Consider the following 26,257-nt stretch of genomic DNA (forward strand, 5'->3'; position numbering starts at 1 on the left):
GTAAACCAGATAATTCAAGGTTATAATTTTTATAAGAGCCCAGTGCTACTAAGAACAGATCTATATTACATGGAAATTATTTGAAGTAGAAGGGAATGTTTATATCATGAGCACTGAGATTAACTAATAAAGACCCATAAGAGAATAAGGTGCCACTATCTCTTTACCCATTAGTAGAGAATAAAAATTTCTCAAAATACAGTTCTCCAGACACTTGAAAACCTGAAAAGTAAGCATTTGCATCTTCAAGTTTCTATGCCATAGCGCATGTACATAATTTTAGCTTCAGAAATTTCCAAAATGGTAGCTATCAACTATCCTTATCAATGCAGGAAGAAAACCTCAATATTAGTCCATAGAATAACTAATTGTAATAATTACAGAAATGTATTATAGATATGCAGATCAATAGTAAAAGTAAACATAATCATATGAATGAGAAAAAGAGCACTTAAATATAAATAAAATAATGAGGACCTGGCCTTAGATTTTTTGAGATAAACATTATCCAGTTTCCCTAATACCATGGAAAAAATCATGCTCACTGACATATGGCCTTTTTCATGTTTGAGTAAATTACTTTTAGACAAGCATCCATTAGAAATGGAAAGAGAAATATGAAGAGTCCGAGCACTGTCATAATTTCAGAGGGAAAAGCAAAACAATGAATGAATAAATTCAAGCAAATTAATAAACTTTCCTCAAAATGCATAACATTGTAGCAATAATTATGGATGTTCTGTTTCAAATTATGGATGATTTCTTGATAATGATCTGTTTTGTACAAACAGATGATATTGAGTGGGACAATTCTTTCTGAGATACAACCGCAGAGGTCAGGAATAAAGTCATACTGGCAACAAGTGGTAACTCGATTCTCCAACATCGGCGAAATGGCCACTTAATAATTCCTCTTATAGAGGAAACTCTCCCAGATTATTTGATAAAAGAACCTCTGCTGAAATATAAATTAAAGTATATGTGTTTAGGCAACTCCATCAAACTCAAGTGATATCTATCAGTAATCTATAATTGGGGAAACGAGGATTCATTACATATAAGTGTCTATTCAGTAGTGTAAGGGTCATTTTAATTTTAAAAATACAGCATTGCAATATACGAAGTGAATATTTAAGTTATTTTTATGATAAGTCAAGTCTAAAATAGAACAGCATGCTTGAGGTAAAAAAAAAAAAAAAAACAATTAGCGTTGCAATTTCTCCCTTTCTAGGCTCTGCAAAATTGTGAATGCTGCATTGTCTGTACAATGAGTCACCTAAACAATCAGCTGTACTTTTGAATTTCAGTTGTGAGTTGGAAAAGCAAGTGGGCCAAAATGGTTTTCTTCATGCAAAACTTACATTTAAGAAAAAGAGAAAAAAAGTAAAGAGATGGCAGGGGAAGAAGAGATAACAAGCAGAACAGGGATACTTGGATTGTGAGCATCCTGAGCATACCCAGGAGCGGCGATGTGGCTAGAGCAGCTGAAAAGAGGAAAGAATACTTTTCCATCTACATCTCAACCACTATTTGCTCTACGCAGAGTAAGAGTGAGAGAATAATAATTTTCTCAAGTGGCCAATTATTCCAGCACTAAAGAAACCATGCTTTACACTGTTAGCCTTAGAGCAAATGTAAATTCAAGTTTTATGCTTTCTTCCCAATCATTGTCACTGTATATCAAACACAAAGACTTGATATTTGCCTGTGTATTAAGAATGAAGTTGTAGCAAAATGTTTTCACTCATAGGTATTTGTTTGATTGCAAATTTAGATAAAACAATACAAAACAAAATCCTAAGGGTATGCATTAGAATTACCCATGTGTATGACTTACATTTTATGTTTGAACTTTTCTAAGTAGGTAACATAAATGTTTGTTAAATGCGTTAATCTTCCAGCACCTGTTTAATAGTTTTAAAAGACAATTTCTCTATTGATTTAAATACATGAAAAACATCAAAGTAAAAGTGCTAAGACCATGGGATTTTGTTTTTTCTAACATCTCACTCACCCACCTATTAGACTCTTACTTCATTCCTCTCCATCTTCTACTTTGTGTTTTCTGCTTGACAAGTACTTTTAAAATAACTCTCATTTGCCTACTTTGTTTCTCCAACCTCAGTGACTATTTTTCCCTTTTGGCCTGGAAAAGCCTTGGACAGTTATTTTGATAACAGACTTCTTGGCAGATAGCAGGATCTCCTGTACTCCAAACTGCTCCCAGAGGCAGCCCTAATTGACCAAGACCTAATAGTGTGGAGTGTCCTCCACAGCTCATTCTTTAAAGTACAGAGCATACATTTAATGAGTCACCTGAGAAAGAAAGTTAAGAGGATACGAAATAGATTAAAATATTAGATAAAACATTCAGCTTTCTTTTTAAATTTCTTATTCCTAATTTTTAAAACATATTTTTCAGTTAATGCAAAAGAAACAAAATGAATTTTTATAAAGAAAACAACAACGACAACAATAAAAAGAAAAACAAGGAAACCCAAACCTGCAGGTATGTAACTTGTGTAACTGGAATAACTGGATTAAGATCCAGACTGTTTGAGAAATCCTGGTAAGGTTAAAGTTGGTTAGGGAGAGACAGACCAAGCCTGGGCCTTGGATGTCCTTAGATTGACTTATAATTTTGGCAAAGAAGGGTTGTAGATGTGAAAGGCTATAAGCAGCAGTGGGGATATGATCAAAGTTTTTCATTGTTATTGTTGTTCTTTTAGAAATAATACTTTCTAATAATTTGGAAGATATTTAGGAAGGATGGAAGACTAAAGGAAGGAGAGTTGCTAGGAGATTGTTAAATTAGCCCAAAGGAAAGTTGAGAGTCTTAACTAAAAGAATAAGGCCAGGAATTTACAAGAAGGAATGGATAGAAGAAATGCTAAAAAGTAGAACCGAAAGGCTATTTCGAGGTCAGGGGTAGGGGTTATGACTTCAGCTTCATGGCTTAGATGGGTGGATTGATGATGATTCATCAGGACACAGACACAAAAGCTAGGCTTGATAAGCAGTCTGAGAGAGAAAGCAATAATACTGGCTACCTCAGGTTGAGCTTGAAATTATTAGTTATTCATTCATCAGGTTCTTAGTGTCTACTATATGCCAGGTACCTTGTAGTCTCTTGTGGACAGAATGACAATAAATGAGGAAGCAAGTATATAAATAAACCAAGTATTTTCAAAGATGATATAATCTATAAAAAAGAAAGCACAATGACATAAAAAGGAGTAACTGCGAATAATTTTATTTTGAGGGGGCAGTCAGGAAATGCCTGCCCTAAAAGCTGATATTTGATTCTGAATAGCAAAAATAAAACCTAAGGAAGGAGCATTTCAAGTAGAGGAAACTGCTGGCACTGAGAATGAAAACAAGTTCAGCATCTTTGAAGTCCAGGAGTTTGGTAATCAAGGGGAGTATGCTATAATATAAGGTCAGAGATGCGGGCAGGTTTCCATAGGACATACAGGTTGTCAGATCCCACAATCAGTTGTCTAGAAGACTTTGCACCTCAGGAGAGAAGACTGAGATATGGATAAAAATATGGGCATCATCTATCTACAGGTGACATTTGAAATTATGGGAGATAAGGAGAACATATGAAAAGATAAAAGGGCAATAAAAAGAACATGGGAAAATTTAATATTTAACAGGTGAGCAAAAGAAGAAGAATCATCAATGGTGATAAACAAAATGATCAGAAAATTAGGAGGGTGAAACGGAGATTGCAATGTCTTAGATTAAAAGGGAACAGGAAACTGCAAGAAAAACAGAATGATCAACAGGGTAAGTGTCATGAATAACAGGACAAAAAATGTTTCTAATACAAAATGTCAATGAAGATCATTGGTGAATTTACTAGAAGTAGTAGTTTACTAGAAGTAGTAGAAACAAAATCTTCTTGCAGTAGAGTGAATGGGAACATCTAAATGCAATAGAGTAAAAAGCAAATTAAAAGTGAAAAGTAGACATAGCCAATGACGATGATTTTTCCAAGGTATTTGTTTTAGTGAAGAGAAAAATTGGACTGGGCACAGTTTTTTTGATAATATAAATTTGAATATATACTATAAGTTCTAAGGAAGGAGTTAGCAGAAACAAAAATTCAGTAGAGGAGATAAACAAAAACAGCCAGGCCCAACAGAAAATTGAAAGATCAGATCATCCCCCAACAATTGGAAGGATTAGCTTTGAATGTGAGACATAATTTTCTTTAGACTGTAGCCATTTGAGACACCCAATAATCTTTATGTGAATAAATTGGGATTATAAAATAAAAAGACACCATCTCTACAAACCCAAAGAAATATGTAAAACTCTTAATGGTAAAATCTCATGCTGGGTTGTACTAGAAAAATTTTAGGTTTGTTGCTGTTGTTTTGAGAAAATCACTAAGGAACCGGGCTTCTTAGCATCCTTAAAATCTTATCATTTATATGATTACCTCCTATACCTATCTATGAAATTTTCACCTACTAGGCCATTTACTGGCCAAATATTTTGTTTACTCATTTCCACAATTTTAGTTCTTCATTTTATTAATCATACATTCAAAATGGTTTCATCACACACTTGAAATTTTTAGTTACTTTTCTCTCTACTCCTGAAACCAAAAAATGCTTCCTTTTAAATCCCTGGAAGGTTCTCTGAAAGCACCGTTTTAAATGCTAAGATTGACCAAGACACCAGATAGTGATGGGAATGACTGATGATCTAAATTCCAACCCTATCTAAATACACCATAAGAATAAAGGAAATAAATAATGGCAAATTCATAGAAATACAATATCTAGCAGGGAGAGAATGTATATCTATTAAAATATTGCTACTCTTTGTGGTTAATGAAAAACAGGAAAGAGTGACTGCTTGTTTGATTCCTGGCCCCAAAAGTTCTATATCTTGCTGGACTTACCATGAACCTCTTAAGAGTAATTGTTCAACAACCTCTTAACTTGTCATTTTTCTGATCTTCTTCCCCAACAATCTCATCTTTTAAGTTTTAGAAGACATAATATTTTGAAGTTTATGGTACTTGCTTTTTTTTTTGCATATATTGTAATAACTGCTAGGGTCACTCCATACTAATCAAAGTATGATTCAGACTACTTCACTGATATTGCTGGAGTAGGCAGCTAGGCAGACATGAACAGGGTAGGAGAGGGCCCTCCACCCCAGGAATGTCAGGCAATGACCAGGTGATGGTCAGGTGGCTGTTAAACTATCTCTCTAAAATAATAATTGGTGGCAGCTGGTGCCAGGGAACAGCAGGCTCCCAATAGATAGAAAACACCTGAAGCTGGTGATCAGCCGCTTACCAATAAGATCTCAGGAATTGGACGAGTGGGCTCAAGCAGGTGCCTAAGAGGTAAAATTGCAGAGTTTGACCGGTATATGACCTTCCCCTAGGAACACTCAGAAAAAATGACTCCAGTGAACATGTGCACGACTTCAGTAAACACACTGTGCACATGGCCCCTCCCGAGTGCCGGCAGGCCACTGTGCGTGAAGACAGCCGGCCCCAAAGGAAGAATCAGGAGACAGGAAACAGAAACCCCGGAACCATGCCAATGTATATAACCTCAAGTAAAGGGCCAAATGAGGCAGCTGGATCTGTCAAGGTGCCTGCTTAGCCCTCTTCCAAGTGTACTTTCTTTTGTTCCTGTTTTAAAACATTTTAATAAACTTTCACTCCTGTTCTAAAACTTGCCTTGGTCTCATACTGACTTATGCCCCTCGGCCAAATTCTTTCCTATGAGGAGGCGGGAATCAAGTCGCTGCAGGCCTGTTAGATTTGCCACTGCTAACAATATCAGATGATAGGCTTAGAGGTGCAGGACTTAACATATTTTGTGAAAAGGTCTTAGGCATTCAGTATATTATTATTATTGTTTTTAGTTTGCAGGAATACAAATGATGGAAGCTGTGAACCTGACAAAATAGCATCAACATAAAATTTCTAATAGTTTGAATTTTAACTTACCAGACACTCTTTCAAAATGAATTGTAAGAGAACAGCTTTCTTTTTAATTTAACAAGCATTTATGTAGCACCCATTATGTGCAAGGTACTGTTTTTAGCACTTTTCAAATATTAACTCATTTAAATCATTGTGACAACAGTATGAGGTATGTATTGTTATCAATACAGATGGTACCACTGGAGTTAAGAGAAGTTAAATAATTTGCCCAACCTTACATATCTAATAAATGCTTTTGGGGTTCAGAAAATCACACCCTAAAATATGGTCCTTTGGCATATGGAGTTCTTTGAATTAGAGGAAACTGCAAGGCCTCAGAAATAAACCTCAAAACCAAAATCTCTCTCTGACCTTTCCCGTCAACCGCTCTGATCTTTCATTCCCATGGCACAAATGGGGGATTTCTCTGAAGCTTCTTTATTCGTTTAAGGGAACTTCATCCAGAAGGAATGCATTGTCTTAAAAGCCCTTCCCTAGGAATCTTGTCAAACAACCAGCAAAAATTAACCACTGGAAAAAAGAAACGACTATAAGTCACCCCCAAGCCCAGAAAGACATTTCATCTATTCTTCTGAGGGCAGCTCCTAGGGATTACCTGAGATACTTTATCTGCATAATAACACTATTTTTCTTCATACTAAATTTCCACCCTTCATCTTCTTCACCACCTCCCTCAGACCTCAGAGGAATTTTCTCCCAGGCCATTGTTCCTTGGGTGCAATCATTTCTCCTAAAAATCACTTACTATCCCTCCAATTGTCTACATGCCCCATTTTCTTTCCCCTACAAAGAGGGTATATAAACCTCACCATCTGGACCTTCTACAAGTCTCATGTTTTATATGCCCCCCCACCATGCTTATGCACATTAATTTCTACGCATTTTTCTCCTATTAATCTGGCTATTGTCAGTTCATATCAGTAAACATTCGGAGAGGGGGAAAGAGTAGCTTTCCCTTTGCCCCTACATCACCAAGATTCGCTCTGAGAAAATCTGGCTTTAAAAGACAGTGAACTCAGCACTAAGCTGAGTCTTTGCCAAACAAAGTAAGTAAGCTCTTAAAGAAGTAGCAGAGAGAAGCCTTGAGAAGAAAGCTTCCTGGGTCTGGACTAGGAAAACTTGACTAAAGCTCTATATTTCACTTTTCTTTGGGGGTTCTCTCTTTGGATCACTGATAACAATGTAGGAGATCAAATTATGCCCTCCAAAATATGACTGGAGGAGACCAGAATATGTCACCCTAAAATATGGCTACAGGAGACCAGAATACGTCACTCAAAAATATGCCCCTTTGGCGTAAGGATTAGTTTGAGTCATTTTATTTGAGAAACTGCAGACACAGTAGCAGCTCTGAAAACAAAGTAGAAATCACCCTTTTCTATGGAAAATTTATATCTACAAAGGAAATCTCCATTTGTAAGTGTATCTCTCTGTCTTCTCAGGAAGAGAAGGATCACTAAGTCACTAGAAACACTTATCCATGAAGAAGGCACTGACTTAAATCAACATAACAAATCCTATCCTGGTTTACTGTGATTTCACCTCCCCATTACTGCTCCGCCACCCAAAACTCTTCTTTCTTTGCTGCAGCTGAAGATGGTATTTAAACCTAAACTCAAAGCTACCTCATTGAGATTTACTCATTCCCTAGGTATGTCCAATGTATACACGAGGTACATGTTAGTAAATTACTGTTTGCTTTTCTCTTGCTAATCTCTTTTGTTACTGGAGTCTGTTTCAACTAAGAACAACGAAGCATAGAAGGAAAATTATTTTTCCTGTCCTATAGCAACAATGGCATGCTGTTCCCTGTCTAAAATTCTGCCCAGCCATGACAGAATTAAACCTTTCTTTGCTTCTACTTTGTATAAACTAGGTAGGCTAGCATTTCTGAAATATAATTTATAATATTAAGCATTAAAAAAGGAAATTAGAAATGATAGCAAATTCAAGTGACATAAAATAAGTGGAAAAATACACATATCTGATTCAAAAATGACTGACAAGCTTATCACATTCATAGACCTTGTTGTAGCCCATATTTATTTTTCTTTGACTAGTTTGTCATGCTGAATAACTCTAACTAAGCCTTCTCAATTATTGACTATACTACTTTACTAAAGGGTATAGTCAATGGGAACTTATTTCCTCAATTTACCAATTTTCTATTTATAGCCTCCTAAGAAAATAAAAAGATATTTTCCTCTAACACTTAGAAAGCTCCATTCAGTTTCCTACATAGGTTTTGAGGGATACATGCCTGACAGGACCGTAACTATTTGAAATATCACAAACTACCTAAGCTGTAGTATGTTGTCCATAATATATATAATACTATTCAGTAACCATGCAAGAAATATTGCATGTATAGTAATAGGAAGATTTGTCTGCTAAAAACTCTTTTCCATAAGTGAGAAATTATATTCAGAAGTTTTATTTTGCTATTTATAAATTTAAAATATGTTCACAGGAAAAAAAATACCCAAGTAGTAATTTTCTAGGCTGTAATTTTCTGAAGAAAGCAGTCACTTAGCATGTACAATCAGAAAGCCAAAATTACATCTACTAATGAATAGCAACAATGAATGTATTACATTTTTATTAAATGTGTTCCATAAAAATATTTTATAAGGAAGTCTATAGTAATACAGACAAATCTATGAGCTGCATTAGTTAAGTTTAAAAAATTGGGACATCTCTAAGAAATGCCTCTAAGAAATATGTGACATTATGTAAGTCTAGTTTTGCTTCTATGGAAGTAAATAAAATAAGCAAAATTTTGGTACCAATTCATCACCAGGAAGGGTAAATGTTCACCTTAATATCTGACTTATGTAACTGATAAATAAAAATAAAAGCAAACAAAAACATAAAGTGGAGAAAGGACACCCTATTCAACAAATGGTGCTGGGACAATTGGCAAGCCACATGGAGAAGAATGAGACTGGATCCTCATCTCTCACCTTATACAAAAATCAAATCAATATAGATCAAAGACTTAAATCTAAGTTCTGAAACCATAAAAATTCTAGAAGATAACATTAGAAAAACTCTTCTCGACATTGGCCTATGCAAAGAGTTCAAGACCAAGAACCCAAAGCAAATGCAACGAAAACCAAAGACAAATAGATAGGACCTAATTAAACTAAAAAGCTTTCACACAGCAAAAGAAATAATCAGCAGAGTTAATGGACAACCCACAGAGCGGGAGGAAATATTTGCAAACTATGCATCCAACAAAGGAATTCAATCTGCAAGGAACTCAAACAAATCAGCAAGAAAAAAACCAAATAATCCCATCAAAAAGTTGGCAAAGGACATGGATAGACAATTCTCAAAAGAAGATATACAAACTGCCAACAGACATGAAAAAATGCTCAACATCACTAATTATCAAGAAAATGCAAATCAAAACCACAATGCAATACCACCTTACTCCTGCAAGAATGGCCATAATTAAGAAATCAAACAATCATAAATGTTGATGTGGATATGGTGAAAAGCAAACACTTACACTGCTGGTGGGAATGTAAACTAGTACAACTACCATGGATAACAGTATGGAGATTCTTTAAAGAACTAAAAGGAGAACTATCATTTCATCCAGCAATCCCCCCTATTAGGTATCTATCTACCCAGAGGAAAATATGTCATTATTTGACACTTGCACATGCATGTTTATAGGAGCACAATTTGCAATTGCAAAAAAATATGGAACCAGTCCAAATGCCCATCAGCTAATAAGTGGATAAAGAAAATGTGACATATATATATATACATATGTAACATTTATATCACATTTACATTATATATATATACATATACACACACCCACACACACACCATAGAATGCTACTCAGCAATAAAAAGGAACAAAATAATGGTATTTGCAGCAACCTGGAGTTGGAGACCATTATTCTAAGTGAAGTAATTCAGGAATGGAAAACCAAACATCATATGTTCTCACATAACTGGTGGCTAAGGTATGAGGAGGAACAACATAAGAATGATATACTGGAATTTGGGAACTCAGTGGGGAAGGATGGGAGGGTAGTGAGTGATAAAAGACTACACATTGAGTACAGTGTACACTGCTCAAGTGATGGATGCACCAAAATCTCAGAAATCACCACTAAAGAACTTCCCCCATGCAACCAAACACCACCCGTTCCCCAAAAACAATTGTTATAAAAATAAAAATTAAATAAAATCAGAATTCCACAACCGACTGAACAGACCCCCTCATGGCCAAGCTTACCCCAGAGAAACCTTAAAACTGAGACTATGATGATGAGATGAGAGGCTGGACACACCTCCCTCCTTCACTACCATTAAGCTTTCTTCCTTAAGGGTTAAACAGAAGCCAGCCCTTTTTAAGGACCCACTGCACCGCTGATATCAACTATCTGATGCTGCCCCTCCCTTTTTGTGGTTTAGACATAACAACTAACCAGCATTCCTTCCTGATAAGAGACCACCAACCACGGAGTAGTTCTGGCCAGTCCAGAGTATGCTCAGTGAGGGTTTCTACGTCCTCTGCTTCACCTTTTGACATCAGAGGGCTGAAAACTCCACCCTTGGGTTGTGCTAACACGGCCATTTTTTGTACATGGGTCCCATGCTGAGGCATGAAGCTCCATTGCGCATGTGCACGTTTCTGCTTTCATAAATTTTATGACTCCTATAGCGTATTTCATATGTGTCTTTGACCACCTCATTCAGCATAAATCCCTGTCATTCTTACCACCCTCAAAGTGCATGTCTTGGTCAGAGACTATATTTCCCAGCCTGCAGGATGGTCACCTTGCAAGCTGTAACTCTTCATAAAAAATAGTTTCGGCCAGGGGCAGTGGCTCATGCCTGTAATCCCAGCACTTTGGGAGGCCAAGGCAGGTGGATCACCTGAGGTCAGGAGTTTGAGACCAGGCTGGCCAACATGGTGAAACCCCATCTCTACTAAAAATATGAAAATTAGCCAGGCGTGGGGGTGTATGCCTGTAGTCCCAGCTACTCAGGAGGCTGAGGCAGGAGAATCACTTGAACCCAGGAGGTGGAGGCTGCAGTGAGCCGGGATCATGCCACTGCACTCCAGCCTGGACTACAAGAGCAAAACTCTGTCTCGAAAAAAAAAAAAGTCTCCTCTACCTTTTTCTAAATTTATATATTATGCTTTTGTTTTTATGTTAACATATTAAACAAGACTTTAAAAAAAATCTAAGGGGTGATATTTTACTTTTGCATAACTTAGCAATGTATTAATATATTCACTTTTATTTTTTAAATGTACTGATATTTTACAATATTTTAATAATAGAAGAATACAACTCATTTAAAATTATTGGTGTATGCATTAAAATGACCCTCACATTTAGATTTAACATTCCATTGCTTCTAACCAAAAATATTGGAGAGAAAGTAAGAGGTGAAATGTGGAAAAACTCAAAAATATCTGCCTTTAAAGATAAATGTCAAGGAAACTTGAACTTTTCTACATAACAATAACACAATGACTTTTAAAGTTTCCTCTGGAATCTCCCTCACACGTTAACTATATGGTCCTAAATTGATGTGCTTTAAAAATGGTCAAGGGTTGAAGCAAAGAACGGAAGTTTTGTTCATAACTTCTCATGCAGCCTTCAACTGCTATAATTTCCTAAGGACAAATTATGGATAAGGAAAACTTGTAGGGCCTCAAACCAGTGCTGGCATTTGTACATCATGAATCAAAACAAATTTTGAGGAGTAAACACATTCTTTACAAAGAGTTGAAAAGCAACTATGCTGAGAAGAGAGAGAAGCTTTTTCCTTGACTGTTATCACAGACAAATAGCATTGATAATGCAAGATTTTGTACATTTACTTATTTTTTAAATTTAGAATGAAAAGACCAAAAGGGTTGGAAACAGAATTTCCAAATCCAAAATGTATAGACTTACTGGTACATGCCATAGAAGGTGGGTCTTTTGCAGCTCGGAAATAACCCTTTTCACACTGACAGACAGAAGTTGCTTCCATGTATGTTAAACTGTGTGGAGGGCATTTAGAACATTTTGTGTTCCCAGCAAAAGCTTTATAGAATCCTGGTCTGCAAGCTGTAAAAAGAGAAAAAAACATTTTTTTAGTTATTATTGCTAGGATTATTTTATTTGTACATGTACAACATACTTTAATTTATACACACATTGGATCTCAGAGTGCAGTGTTACACATACATAGAGAAGACATATATATTAAGATTAACAAATGAAATTAGTTATTGAGAGTTAATAAAACCACAATGCAATCATATTTTAGCTGAGGCTGCTAATTTTTAAAATCATACCTCAAGCATACACACATACACACACACACACCCACACGGGCACATGCACACATGCACACAAAATATCAGTGCTTACCTAAGAATGGGGATGCCCACAACTAGCAGTAAGGAAAATGATTTTGTGTCGTTCTCAGAGATGGCATTAAATAACATTAAATCACACTGTTCAAAATGTATTTACATTCTATTTTCCCTTCAGTTCTTCTGAGTAGTCAAGAAGAAAATTCTCTTCCTGTGTTGTGGGGTGGGGGGAGGGGGGAGGGATAGCATTAGGAGATATACCTAATGCTAAATGACGAGTTAATGGGTGCAGCACTCCAGCATGGCACATGTATACATATGTAACTAACCTGCACATTGTGCACATGTACCCTAAAACTTAAAGTATAATAATAATAAAATAAAAAAATAAAAAAAAAGAAGAAAATTCTAATTTGGTGAAAGTATGTCTGTGACACCTTTCTTAGTGGCTAAATTTTCTTTTGTATATGCTGTAACTCTATTTTTTGATAGTTTATGTTTGCTTTCATAATAATACTTTTATAAATGATCTAGTAATTCAAAAGAAGCAAAATTATCAATTCCACACAGTAAAATTACTATCAAGAGGTTGGTTATTCAATATCAACGATGAGTGGTGGTACACATATATACAACAACAGTCTCTTCAATAACTTGTTAATAAATAAATAGTATATAGTCAATCAAAAAAAGGTTATTAAAATATTGTTCTAAAATTTTGAAAATTCAGAATACATAAATAATACATGAGAAACATCGCTAACATTTTCATAATTGAAGTATTGTTTAAAAATATTTAATTACTAAATGTGAACTTATGACAGCAGTTATGACAATGTATCATAAAATATTCAATAAATCTACCTTATACAGTTTGCCAATAAAATAATTGTTTTCTACTAAAATATGCAGTTTAAAATAACTGAATATATTCGACAGGATAGGTCTGTTAATAATTAGCCCAAAATTGCCGGGCGCGGTGGCTCACGCCTGTAATCCCAGCACTTCGGGAGGCCGAGGCGGGCTGATCACAAGGTCAGGAGATCGAGACCATTCTGGCTAACACGGTAAAACCCCCTCTCTACTAAAAATACAAAAAATCAGCTGGGTGTGGTGGCAGGCGCCTGTAGTCCCAGCTACTCAGGAGGCTGAGGCAGGAGAATGGCATGAAGCCGGGAGGCGGAGCTTGCAGTGAGCCGATATCGCGCCACTGCACTCCAGCCTGGGTGACAGAGTGAGACTCCATCTCAAAACAAACAAACAAACAAACAAACAAAATTAGCCAAAAATTAAAAAGTTGGACCTGAAATTTAAATAATACCTTTAATCTATAACAATATTTAAAATTCTAACATACTAGTCAATTTATAGAGAATATATAAATCTAAATGGGGAGTTTACATTCTAAATATTGCAATGGTATTTAAAATATTATTTTAAGATAAAGTAATATTTAAAACATTTTAAATATTATTTAAAAGGTTTTTAATGTTATTCTGTAGAATAAGACCATTTAAAATTAATTAGGAATATGTATGCCATAGAACCACAATATAAAAGATATTTATTACATGTACATATGTAGAACCTATAAGACACATAAAGAAGAATTATAAGCATATTATTTTCTTCTTTTAATCAGCCATGCAAATTTCAGCCAAAAACATTGTTCAGAATATAAAGTAGCTTGCTTATAACTTAATTTTGTGCAGCAAGACATTGTTACCTTTTATTTATTTTCTTTGGTAGCTAAAACAAGAATTTAAATAATTTCTTATCTGATGCGTTTTCTGTGAATTTTCTACTTCTTAGAATCTTTTCAGAATGCTTAGAACACCTCCTAAGATATTTAGAATAGGCTAGTGATATTCGAACTGTTCTTGAGAACAGTCTAATAACTAGCCTCTCAGCAACTATTCTTGCCCACTTTAATCCATTCTTCAGAGTGATCTTCTAAATACACTGTGTCTAACAGCAATATAAGGTGAGACACATATAAATAATTTTAAATTTTGTAGTAGCCACATTAAAATACTAAAAAGAAACAGGTGGAATTATATTTTAATAATATATTTTATTTAACCCAATATATCCAAAATATTATCATTTTAACATTATATCAACCATTGAAATATTTTACATTCCTTGGATTTTAAATTTTTTTTTTCTCAAAGTATTTGAAATCCTGTATGTACTTTAGCAGATTTCAATTTAAACTAACTGCATTTCAAGTGCCCAATAACCTCACATGGCTAGCGAATACCATACTGGATAGCCAAATTTTAACACAGAAATCTATTCATTACATCCTTCTATTTAAAAAATGCTTATAATTTTCCACCATATTAATGTTGAAGTTTAAAATATTTAACTTGGATTACAATGTTGCCCATGATTTGGCCCTGCCTACTTCTCCAACCACATCAGATGAAAATACTCCCTTCCTGCACCTTCTCCGTTAAGGCTTTGCCCTTCTACAGTTTATGGTCAACCCAGTAGCTGATGATCTCCTTAAAACATGTATAAGACTGTATTATGACTGGACTTCGAGCCTTCCATTGGCTTTCTCTTCCTCGGAGAGTAAAAGTTGTTGCCTTGATAACTGCCTCCCAAGCACTGCATGGTTTTGCTTCCCACCCCCTGTGACTCTGCTTTTCATTTCCTACCTTTTGTTCCTTCAGACACTTCGCTCTAGCCACACTGGCCTTTTCCAGAATCTTGCACACCCAAAGCTCCTTCCCACAACAGGGCTTTTTTTAACACTTGCTCTTACTCAGCTATCTGCATGCTTTAACCCTTCCTTTATATCAGGTCTTTGTTCAAATATCACCAGATTAATGAAGTCTTCCCTGCTTCCTGCTACATCCTGCTGCAATATTTCATATTATACTCCCCTCTCCAAAGAACTTCACATCTGATACATGATGCATTTAATTTTTAAATCATTCCACAGTAAAATGTATGCTCCAATAAAGAAGATATTTTTCTTTGTTTTGTTTTCTAAAATGCATTTCCAGGGTCTAGAACAGTGCTAGGCATTATTAGACCCTCAAATGAGGTATATTTGGCAAATAAAGGAATGAATTGCCAAAGATCTCCTTTAATTTCTATGGTTTTACAATGCTCTTTCTCCTGCTTTAAGACTTCTTCTCTGTTGAAAAGTCTCTTCATTGTATCTCTACCTCATGACCCACGTGTGTTGCCAATTCCTCATAACCCCAATGACTCTGTGATTCACTTATCTTTCAGCTCACACTTCTTTAAGAGGGCCATTCTGACTTCTTAGGCCAAATTTAGTTTCTCAAAGGACCTGGGCCTTTTCCGCATTAGTTAGACCTTGGTAATTACCTGTTTAATGGCTGTAAGCACCACAAGAGCAGGTTTGTCTGGTGCTTAGTGCTTGTCACAATGTAGGTCCTCAATACATACTTGTTTAATTGAACTGGATAGTGTGTGAGTACTCTGCTAATTAAATTCCTGTAGAAGATTATGCATATCTACTTAATGCATGGTCTGATAATGGCACAATTCATCTTTCTTAGATTTATATGTTTTCTGCTTAATGTATTATAGGTAAGGGATGAAAACAGACAGTAAATATCTTGAAAGTGCTTTAACTGTGTCTGAAAAATGATTATTCTAATATTGCAAAATGACCTAGCTATTAACAACTTTCTATTTGAAATTATTATTAATGTGAACTTGGATATTACTCCTAATGCAAAAAATACACATACAAATTGGATATAAGAGCTGCAACTTTCAACTATCCCTGATTTCAAATGTTTTTGTACATCAACTTGCCTTTGAAATCCTAAAAATTTTGAACTCATAAAATATATTTGGATTACTTCAATATTTCTCTATTTCGATATTAACATTTAGTATAATATTTCATTTAAAAATAAAGAATTCTGTTGTTAGAAAATTATTATTGAGGCACTCACATTCTCTTATATAGCACACATTAATAGTATACAGCATATAACTCTCAGATCATATCATATTAGATTACAACTATTGTGTCAGGTGTTATCTCAGCTTTATGTAACTGCCACAAGCCAGAGATGGGCCTCAATATCACACATCACAGTATGCACAATGCCTACCATATTTCAGGCATATTTAGGTTTTAGAGTTTTTTGTTTGTTTGTTTGTTTGTTTTTGAGAAGGGGTCTGGCTCTGTTGTCCAGGCTGGAGTGCAGTGGTGCGATCTCGGCTCACTGCAACCTCTGCTCCCAGATCAAGCAATTCTCCTGCCTCAGCCTCCTGACTAGCTGGGATTATAGGCATCCATCACCACGTCTGCCTAATTTTTGTATTTCAGTAGAGATGGGGTTTCACCATGTTGGCAGGCTGGTCTCCAACTCCTGACCTCGAGTGATCCACCTGCCTCGGCCTCCCAAAGTGCTGGGATTACAGGCATGAGCCACTGCACCCAGCCTTTAGTTTTTATAAACACTGTAAAAATGGAATGAAGGTAAATAAATGGTGAATGCTAATACCAAACATGAGATAATTGCACAAGTATTCTGTGTATCTATTCAATTAGTGGTCTTAGGTTTTGTTAGAATTGGGTTATAAATGGGATATCAGTACTTATGTCTTGAGAACTTTTAAATTTCTTTCTTATATATTCTTTCCTTCTCTACTACTTCCTTATTTTTCTGTTTATATTATAGGATGTATAAACTTCTTGCTTTCAAGAAACAAGCGAGTGAAGATAAGAATGTTTTCCAACATATGTCTATATTCTACAGAATCATGTTGGAAAGTTACAGGTTATCTAACAAAGTGGTTTCTATTATTTTTTCCTTTAGAAAAATCTATTTGGGAACAGACCATCGTTACTTTTTTTTTTTTTTTTTTTGAGACAGAGTCTTGCTCTGTCACCAGGCTGGAGTGCAGTGGCAGGATCTCGGCTCACCACAACCTCCAAGTCCCTGGTTCAAGCGATTCTCCTGTCTCAGCCTCCCGAGTTGGGTTCATAGGCATGCACCATCATGCCCATCTAATTTTTGTATTTTTAGTAGAGTCCAGGTTTCACTGTGTTGGCCAGATGGTCTCCATCTCGTGACTTTGTGATCCGCCTGCCTTGGCCTCCCAAAGTGCTGGGATTATAGGCATGAGCCACCATAGCCAGCCTGCATTACCTTTTTAATTTCTACTTTTAAGTTTTCCCCCATAATAATAAAGATTTATTATTTAAATCACTACATCTTTTGGAATAGTGCATTCATCTCAGGTCTGCCTGTCTCTGCTTTCTCCCTGCTCATATCCACTCCACAGTTTCTGCAAGTTACATTTCTAAATAGTAGATATGGCTATGCTATTCTCTATTGTCTATAGTAAGAGTTTAGCCTTTTTGCAAAACCAGACCACTGCATAGATTTGTACAGACTGATTTGGTTAGGCTTTGTGTCCCCACCCAAATCTCATTTTGAATTATAATCCTCATAATCCCCATGTGTCAAGGGAGAGACCAGGTGGATATAATTGAATCATGGGGGTGTTTTCCCCCATGCTGTCTTTGTGATATTGAGTGAGTTCTCACAAGATCAGATGGTTTTATAAGGGGCTCTTCCCCTTTCTCTAGGCAATTCTCCTTCCTCTTGCCTTGTGAAGAAGGTCCCTTGCTTCCCCTTTGCCTTCTGCCATGATTGTAAATTTCCTGAGGCTTCTCCAGACATGTTAAATTGGTGGTCAATTACACCTCTTTCCTTTATAAATTACCCAATCTTGGGCATACTAGTTTATAGTAGTATGAAAATGGAATAATACAGTAAATTGGTACCAAAGAGAGTGGGGTACTGCTATAAAGATACCAAAAGTGTGGAAGCGTCTTTGGAAATGGGTAACAGGCAAAAGTTGGAAAGTTTGGAGGGCTCAGAAGAAGATAGGAAGATGTGGGAAAGTTTGGAACTGTCTAGAGACCTGGAGGGCTCAGAAGAAGACAGGAAGATGTGGGAAAGTTTGCAACTTCCTAGAGGCTTGTTGAATGACTCAGAACAAAATGCTGATAGTGATATGGACAATTAAGTCAAGGCTGAGGTGGGCTCAGATGGAGATAAGGAGCTTGTTGTGCACTGGAATAAAGGTGACTCTTGCTATGCTTTAGCAAAGAGACTGGTGGCATTTTGCTTCTGTCGCAGAGATCTGTGGAACTTTGAACTCATGAGAGATGATTTAGGGTAACTGGCAGAAGAAATTTCTAAGCAGCAAAGCATTCAAGATGTTACTTGGGTGCTCTTAAAACCATTCAGTTTTATACATTCACAAAGAGATGGTTTGAAATTAGAACTTATGTTTAAAAGGGAAATAGAGCATAAAATTTTTGAAAATTTGCAACCTGATGATACAATAGAAAAGAAAAACCCATTTTCTGGGGAGAAATTAAAGCTGGCTGCAGGAATTTGCATAACTAACAAGGAGCTGAATGCTAATTGCCAAGACAATGGAGAAAATATTTCTAGGGCATTTCAGAGATATTCACGGCAGCACTTCCCATCACAAACCTAGAGGCCTAGGAGGGAAAAAAGGTTTCATGGGCTGGGCTCAGGGCCCAGCTGCCCTGTGCAGCCTTGGGACATGGCACCCTGCACCCCAGTCACTCCAGCTTCAGCCATGGCTAAAAGGGGCCAAGGTACAGCTTGGGCCATTGCTTCAGCGGTTGCAACCCCCAAGCATTGGTGGCTTCCATGTGCTGTTGGGCCTTTAGGTACACAGAAGACAAGAATTGAGCCTTGGGAGTTTCTACCCAGATTTCAGAGGATGTATGGAAATGCCTAGATTAACATTTAGTATAATATTTCATTATATGGCAAAAGTCTGATGCAGGGGTGGAGCCCTCATGGAGAACCTCATGGGGAACCCTCATGAGGGAACTTCATTGCCCTCATGGGCAATGAAGAGGGAAAATGTAGGGTTTAAACACCCACACAGAGTCCCCACTTGGGTACTGCCTAGTGGCACTGTGAGAAGAGGGCCACCATCCACTAAACCCCAGAATGGTAGACCACCGACAGCCTGCACCATGTGCCTGGAAAAGCCACAGACACTCAATGCCAGCCCATAAAAGCAGCCAGGAGTGGAGCTGTACCCTGCAAAGCCACAGGGGTAGAGCTGTCCAAGACTGTGGGAGCCCACCTCTTGCATCAGGGTGACCTGAAAGTGAGACAAGAAGTCAAAGGAGATCATTCTGCAGCTTGAAGATTTGACTGCCACACTAGATTTCAGACTTACACAAGGCCTGGAGCCCTTTTGTTCTGGTCAATTTCTCCCATTTGGAATGGGTGTATTTACCCAATGCCTGTACCCCTATTGTATCTAGAAACTAATTCACTTGCTTTTGATTTTACAGGCTCATAGGTTGAAGGGACTTGCCTTTTCTCAGATGAGACTTTGGACTTGGAATTTTGGGTTAATGCTGGAATGAATTATGACTTTGGGGGACAGTTGGGAAGGCATGATTGGTATCATAATGTGAAAAGGATATGATATTTGGGTAGGGCCAGGGACAGAATGATTTGGTTAGGCTTTTTATCCCCAACCAAGTCTCATCTTGAATTATAATCCCTATAATCCCTATGTGTCAAGGGAGAGACCAGGTGGATGTAATTGAATCATGGGGGTGGTTTCCCTCATGCTATTCTCATGATAGTGAGTGACTTCTTACAAGATCTGATGGTTTTATAAGGGGCTCTTCCTACTTTGCTAGGCACTTCTCCTTCCGTCTTGTGAAAAAGGTGCCTTGCTTCCTTTTTGCCTTCCGCCACAATTGTAAGTTTCCTAAGGCTTCCCCAGCCATACTGAATTGTGAGCCAATTAAACCTCTATTTTTTATAAATTACCTTGTCTCAGGCAGTTCTTTATAGCACTATGAAAATGGACTAATACACAGACTGAAAGCTAAGAATGGTTTTACATTTTTTTTTTAAGATAGGGTCTCACTCTTTCATCCAGGCTAGAGTGCAATGGCATGATCACAGCTTACTGCAGCCTCCATCTCCCAAGCTCAGGTGGTCCTCCCACATCAGCCTCCCAAGTAGCTGGGACTACAGGCATGCACCACCATGCCAGCTAATTTTTGTGTTTTTTGTAGAGAGGGGTTTTTGCCATATTGTTCAGGCTGGTCCCATTCTTCTGTGCTTCAGTGATCTGCCTTGCCTCAGCCTGCCAAAGTGCTGAGACTATAGGCATGAGCATCTGCACCCAGCCTTTATATTTTTAAATGATTATATAAGTATATGATATTATAGATTTTTGACTCAGACTTCAAAGTCTAAAGTACATACTCTACGGCTTTTCACAGAAAAAATATGACAATACCTGGTTTCTAGAATAAAGTCCAAACTGAGATTAGCATTTAATTTCCTCCAGAGATGGACTCACATCTATTTTTCCAAACTCACCTTCCACTGCTACAGAAATTTTATACTTCTTGCCACTCCCTACATGGACCATATTATTTTCTCACAGCTTTACTGAAGTATAATTGGCATACAGAAAACTTCAAATAAAGCATACGATTGGGTATTGTGATAAATCTACACAACTGTGAAAACTTTGCACAATCAAGATAGCAAATATATCTGTCAATCCCAGAAGTTTTCTTATACCTCTTCATTTTAGGGTATTTTCATTTTTATATTTAAAGTATGTTTCTCTGAAGCAGCACATACCTGGGTCTTGTAAAAAAATACTATTTGACAATCTATGCCATTTAATTGGGGTATTTAGATCATTTATATTTAATGTGATTACTGATATTCTTAGGTTTAATTCTACCTTGCTATTTGCTTTGAATCTGTCCCATGTCTTTGTTATTTTCCTCTTTTCCTATGTTATTTTAGAAAAGTGACATACTTTTTACGATCTGTTTTATCTTCTTTGTTGAATTTTTTTATTAGTAAAATTTAAGTGAGCACTCACAGAGAACCTCTGCACCTCTCTGGAGTTGTCTTTTGGAAAGCCCTTTTCTCTGTCGTACTGACGTTGTGAAATCTTGCTACCTTGATTTCCCTGAACTCTCAGATCTGTCTTCTCAATTAATAGTGCATTAAGGAGTTTATAAGGTTTTATCAGGGTCCTCTCTCCCTGTGCCAGGGCCTAAAAATTTACCCTAAATAGTAAGTTGGGGAAATTGTAGGGCTTTCCTCTTTTAATTACTATCTCTTGGTTATCTGATGTCTCATATCTTAAATATGTTTTTTCCACATATTTTAAATGAGTTTTCTTATCTCAGATAGTAGAAGTTACTCCATCTTGACCAAAAGTAAAAATCAGACTGCTTGAGTCATCCTAAATTCTTATTTTTCTGTCTTCATATTTCACTGTCTTCTATAATGTCCTTTTCCTATCTACTATATCTAGTTTCTCAAAGACATATTTAAATAACTTATTTTAAAGTGCAATGTAATACTACCACCTGTACCAGAATACTTAAGATGAAATAAACACACAATACCAAATGTTTCTGAGAATATGGAGCAATATGAACTGTAAAATATCACTGGAGGAGTTTAAGTTGGTGCTACCACTTTAGAGGACTGTTTGGCAGTACTTACTATAGATGAACATAGGCCTACGATTTGATATAACAATTCCACTGCTTGCTATATGCCCAAAAGAAAAGCATGAGATGAAAGGGGCCTATCCCCCTGCAGTAGTCACACTAATTTCCATTGCTACATGAGTTATTGATCCTCCACTTGATTTTCATTTTCTGAAATTTGTTGACATTGATGTGGTTTGGATATTTGTCTTCTTGAAATCTCATGTTGAAATGTGATTCTCAGTGTTGGAGGTGGGGCCTGGTGGGAGATGACGGAATCATGGAGGTGGATTCCTCATGAATGGTTTAGAAGCATCCCCTGTTTATAAGTGAGTTGTTGCTCAGTTAGTTCATGCGAGATAAGGTTGTTTAAAAGTCTAGGACCACAACTTCCCCACCCCTTGCTCCTGCTCACACCATGTGATGTACAGGCTCCCCTTCTCCTCCTACCATAATTAGAAGCTTCCTGAGCCCCTCACCAGAAGCAGAAGCTGGAGCCATGCTTGTACTGCCAGAAGAATCATGAGCCAATTAAACCTCTTTTCATTACAAATTACCCATCTCAGGTTCTTCTTTATAGCAATAAAGACATGACCTAATACAGACATTGACTTTTCTCACCTGATGTAGTTTCTTTTCCCTTTCTCTTTTGCTTTCTTCTTGTTAGAGTAAACATTCTATATACCCTTATTCCTGTTAGTGAATTGTCAAAAAGGCATAGAGGTAAACTAATATGTTCAATAAACTATGTTTAACAAAAAGCTTTTACCTTCCTAAATTTCAGATCATATAATTGGAGGAAGTATATTCAGTTAAGAATAATCAAATTACAAACATATCCTTATTTCTGAAATATGTTTTGAAATTTTTATTTCAAAATATGTTTATAATTTCAGAAACTTTATGTGATTGCTTAAAATAACAATGAAAATGTCATACATATGGCAAAAGTCAATTTTTAGAGAAGACATATTAAACGCAAACTAAATATGGATACTGTGATTGAAATATCACTAATTTTCTTTTTCTTTTCTTTTTTTTTTTTGAGACGAAGTTTTGCTCTTGTTGCCCAGACTGAAGTGCAGTGGCACGATCTCAGCTCACTGCAACCTCCGCCTCCTGGGTTCAAGCAGTTCTCCTGCCTCAGCCTCCTGAGTAGCTGGAATTACAGATGCCTGCCACCATGCCTGACTATGTTAATTATCTTATAAAACAATTTCCCTTATAGACGTTTGAAATTTCATTACCCACAGAAAATTGAAATCAGAATATTGAAGTATTGATTGAAACACAGCTGAAGACTGTGACTTTCAGTCACATACACACACACACAAAGTATGTCTCTAATAAAACAAAAAATAAGAAATGAATAATATGTTCTACTCATACCTTCACAATTGAGTGGTTAGACTATATATTGTTAGCAGTGTTTTTAGGCTTATCCTTATTATCAGAGAACTGGAAGACAAAAAAATAACATGAGAAATCCTAGCTAGCATATCATGCTGTGTGCTTGTCATTGTTTGATGAAATATTGAATTGCATCTTGTGTGTCAGGAACTGATATTAATATAACTGACTGCTTTTCCTTCATGGTGTTCAATAGCCTGTAAGTTTAGATAAACCTGTATGACTTATCAGTAAAATATATGATCTGCATCATTTCTCAAAATAATAGGATTCTTGAAAGAACTTTAAGAAACTGGCAAAAACAGTATCATTTATGTTTTCCTAGATGCTGCTGTACAATAAATATTGTTGTCAAGTGATTGGCAAAAGCAAGGAAGATTAAGGAATTTAAACGTAAGAAAACTGCAAAACGTAAGGGTGAATAAACACACATCTGTTGCTTCTTCTGAATAACCTCATAGCATCCACTGAAATTCTCAAATTCACCAAATCCAAGCCTATAAATAATAAACTTGTATATTCAGTTAAGAATAACCAAATTACAAACATATCCTTATTTCTGAAATATGTTTTGAAATTTTTATTTCAAAATATGCTTATAATTTGAGAAACTTCATGTGATTGCTTAAAATAACAATGAAAATGTTATACATATGGCAAAAGTCAAAGTAAATTTTTAGAGAAAGATATATATTAAAGGCAAACTAAATATGAATACAGTGATTGAAATATCACTAATTTTCTTTTCATTTTTTTTTTTTTGAGACAAAGTTTCGCTCTTGTTGCCCAGGCTGGAGTGCAGTGGCACTCCATGTTTTTCTGTTGGGCAAATAGCAATAGTATTGTGCTTCAAAATATTCAATCCAACTTTCTTCAGAGGATGGGAACTATAAAGAATACATGAAGCCAGGTGAGGTGGCTCAAGACTGTAATCCCTATCACTTTAGGAAGCTAAGGTGGGTGAATCACTTGTGGTCTGGAGTTTCAGACCAGCCTGGCCAACATAGTGAAACCCTGTCTCTACTAAAAATACAAAAATTAGCCAGGCATAGTGGCAAGCACCTGGAATTCCAGCTCCTTGGGAGGCTGAGGCATGAGAATCACTTGAACCTGGGAGGCGGAGGTTGCAGTGAGCTGAGACTGCACCACTGCACTCCAGCCTGGGCAATAGAGTGAGACTCCCTCTCTCTCTCTCTCTCTCTCTCTCACACACACACACACACACACACACACACGGACACACAAAGAACACGTGAGATTATAATTAGGTAATGTATGTAAAGGAGTACTGGTACTAATTTCAATTTCTTACTGTCATCAGATAAATGCTTTAATGAACTTCCCATTGAATAAAAAAATAGAAAAACCATTAGACCTACATAAATATACTGCAAGTTACATCAATTTAATCCCAACGAATCAGAGTAAAATGCTCTTGTTCCAGAAAGGATAGAGCAAACACATGGCATACTCTTTCTCCCGCTTAACTATAAAATCTAGGAAGAATACACAAAGCAGCAATTTGAGGACTCGAAGTAGAAGTAGGCACATTGGAGAAGACCAAAATGTGAAGTATTGCTGGGCTGATGATAAGTTTACCATTGTTCTCATTCATCTTTCTAATTCCCACTGAACTGTCTTCTGGCCTGAATGAACTGGAAACTTGGAAGTGGACACCAGGCCATAGACAGCTCCAGGACAAGCTTGCTCATTTTAGCTTTAGGAGTGGGAATCAGAATTCATAATGCTCAGAGGGAATGTGGCAATTCCCCGCCCATTTTTTCTTTTCTTCCTTAACTCTTGCCTAGTCCTCAAGCAATCACAAAGTGATGGTGGTGGTGGTGGCCAGAAATGGGAAACACAGGAGTCGAAATTCTAAGAAAGTAAACTTTCTTGTTTGTTCATTGAAGCTGTGGTTCCAAGAGGGTGGGTCAACCTCCATTGTGTTTCTTTTTCTCTCTGTCCTCCTCTCACATGGGTCTGGAAGTGAACGTGGTTGCAGAACGGCACAGCAGAGTGGACGAAATAAAGCCTCAGCCTTCTTGCCAAGGCATCTTATAGAGAAACCACAGGAAACCAGAAAGCACCCGGAGAACATGCAGAGAGAGAGAAGCTTAGAAAAGCAATCCATAAACTTGTTTATGAACTCTTGAGCTTACTCCCAAATGCACACATGTGGATTCTATTCTATTTAACATGCCAAAGACTTAAGAACTAGGCCAAGACCAGCACACAGGTATCAGACAAGCAGTCAGATTTTTAAACTTCTGGTTATGTAAAGAAGAGGACATCAACATAGAAATCACATACTGTTGTGGAGGAGGAGCCAAGATGGCCGAATAGGAAGAGCTCCGGTCTACAGCTCCCAGTGTGAGCGACGCACAAGACGGGTGATTTCTGCATTTCCATCTCAGGTACCGGGTTCATCTCACTAGGGAGTGCCAGACAGTGGGCGCAGGACAGTGGGTGCAGCGCACCGTGTGCCAGCCGAAGCAGGGCGAGGCATTGCCTCACTCGGGAGATGCAAGGGGTCAGGGAGTTCCCTTTTCTGGTCAAGGAAAGGGGTGACAGACGGCACCTGGAAAATCGGGCCACTCCCACCCGAATACTGCGCTTTTCCGACGGGCTTAGGAAACGGCGCACCAGGAGATTATATCTCGCACCTGGCTCGGAGGGTCCTACGCCCACGGAGTCTTGCTGATTGCTAGCACAGCAGTCTGAGATCAAACTGCACGGCGGCACCGAGGCTGGGGGAGGGGCGCCCGCCATTGCCCAGGCTCGCTTAGGTAAACAAAGCAACTGGGAAGCTCGAACTGGGTGGAGCCCACCACAGCTCAAGAAGGCCTGCCTGCCTCTGTAGGCTCCACCTCTGGGGGCAGGGCACAGACAAACAAAAAGACAACAGTAACCTCTGCAGACTTAAATGTCCCCCCTGTCTGACAGCTTTGAGGAGAGCAGTGGTTCTCCC

The 26,257-nt window shown here is 37.2% G+C and overlaps 1 protein-coding gene across 14 annotated transcripts in view; it reads right to left on the minus strand.

Annotated features, from left to right (window-relative positions):
• EPHA6 (EPH receptor A6) overlaps window positions 1–26,257 on the minus strand; it is a 965,948-nt gene that overhangs the window by 512,346 nt on the left and 427,345 nt on the right. For all 14 annotated transcript variants that reach the window (XR_008523481.2, XM_063721671.1, XM_063721674.1 and 11 more), the window contains one exon: window positions 11,920–12,075. Coding sequence is in view for 13 of the 14 variants with exons in the window: in XM_063721671.1 (XP_063577741.1) it covers window positions 11,920–12,075 (156 nt within the window). In the remaining variant the exon portion in view is untranslated. The remainder of the gene's footprint in view (window positions 1–11,919; window positions 12,076–26,257) is intronic.

This window comes from Pongo abelii, chromosome 2 (genome assembly GCF_028885655.2).
Source record: "Pongo abelii isolate AG06213 chromosome 2, NHGRI_mPonAbe1-v2.0_pri, whole genome shotgun sequence".
Classification (NCBI taxonomy): domain Eukaryota; kingdom Metazoa; phylum Chordata; class Mammalia; order Primates; family Hominidae; genus Pongo; species Pongo abelii.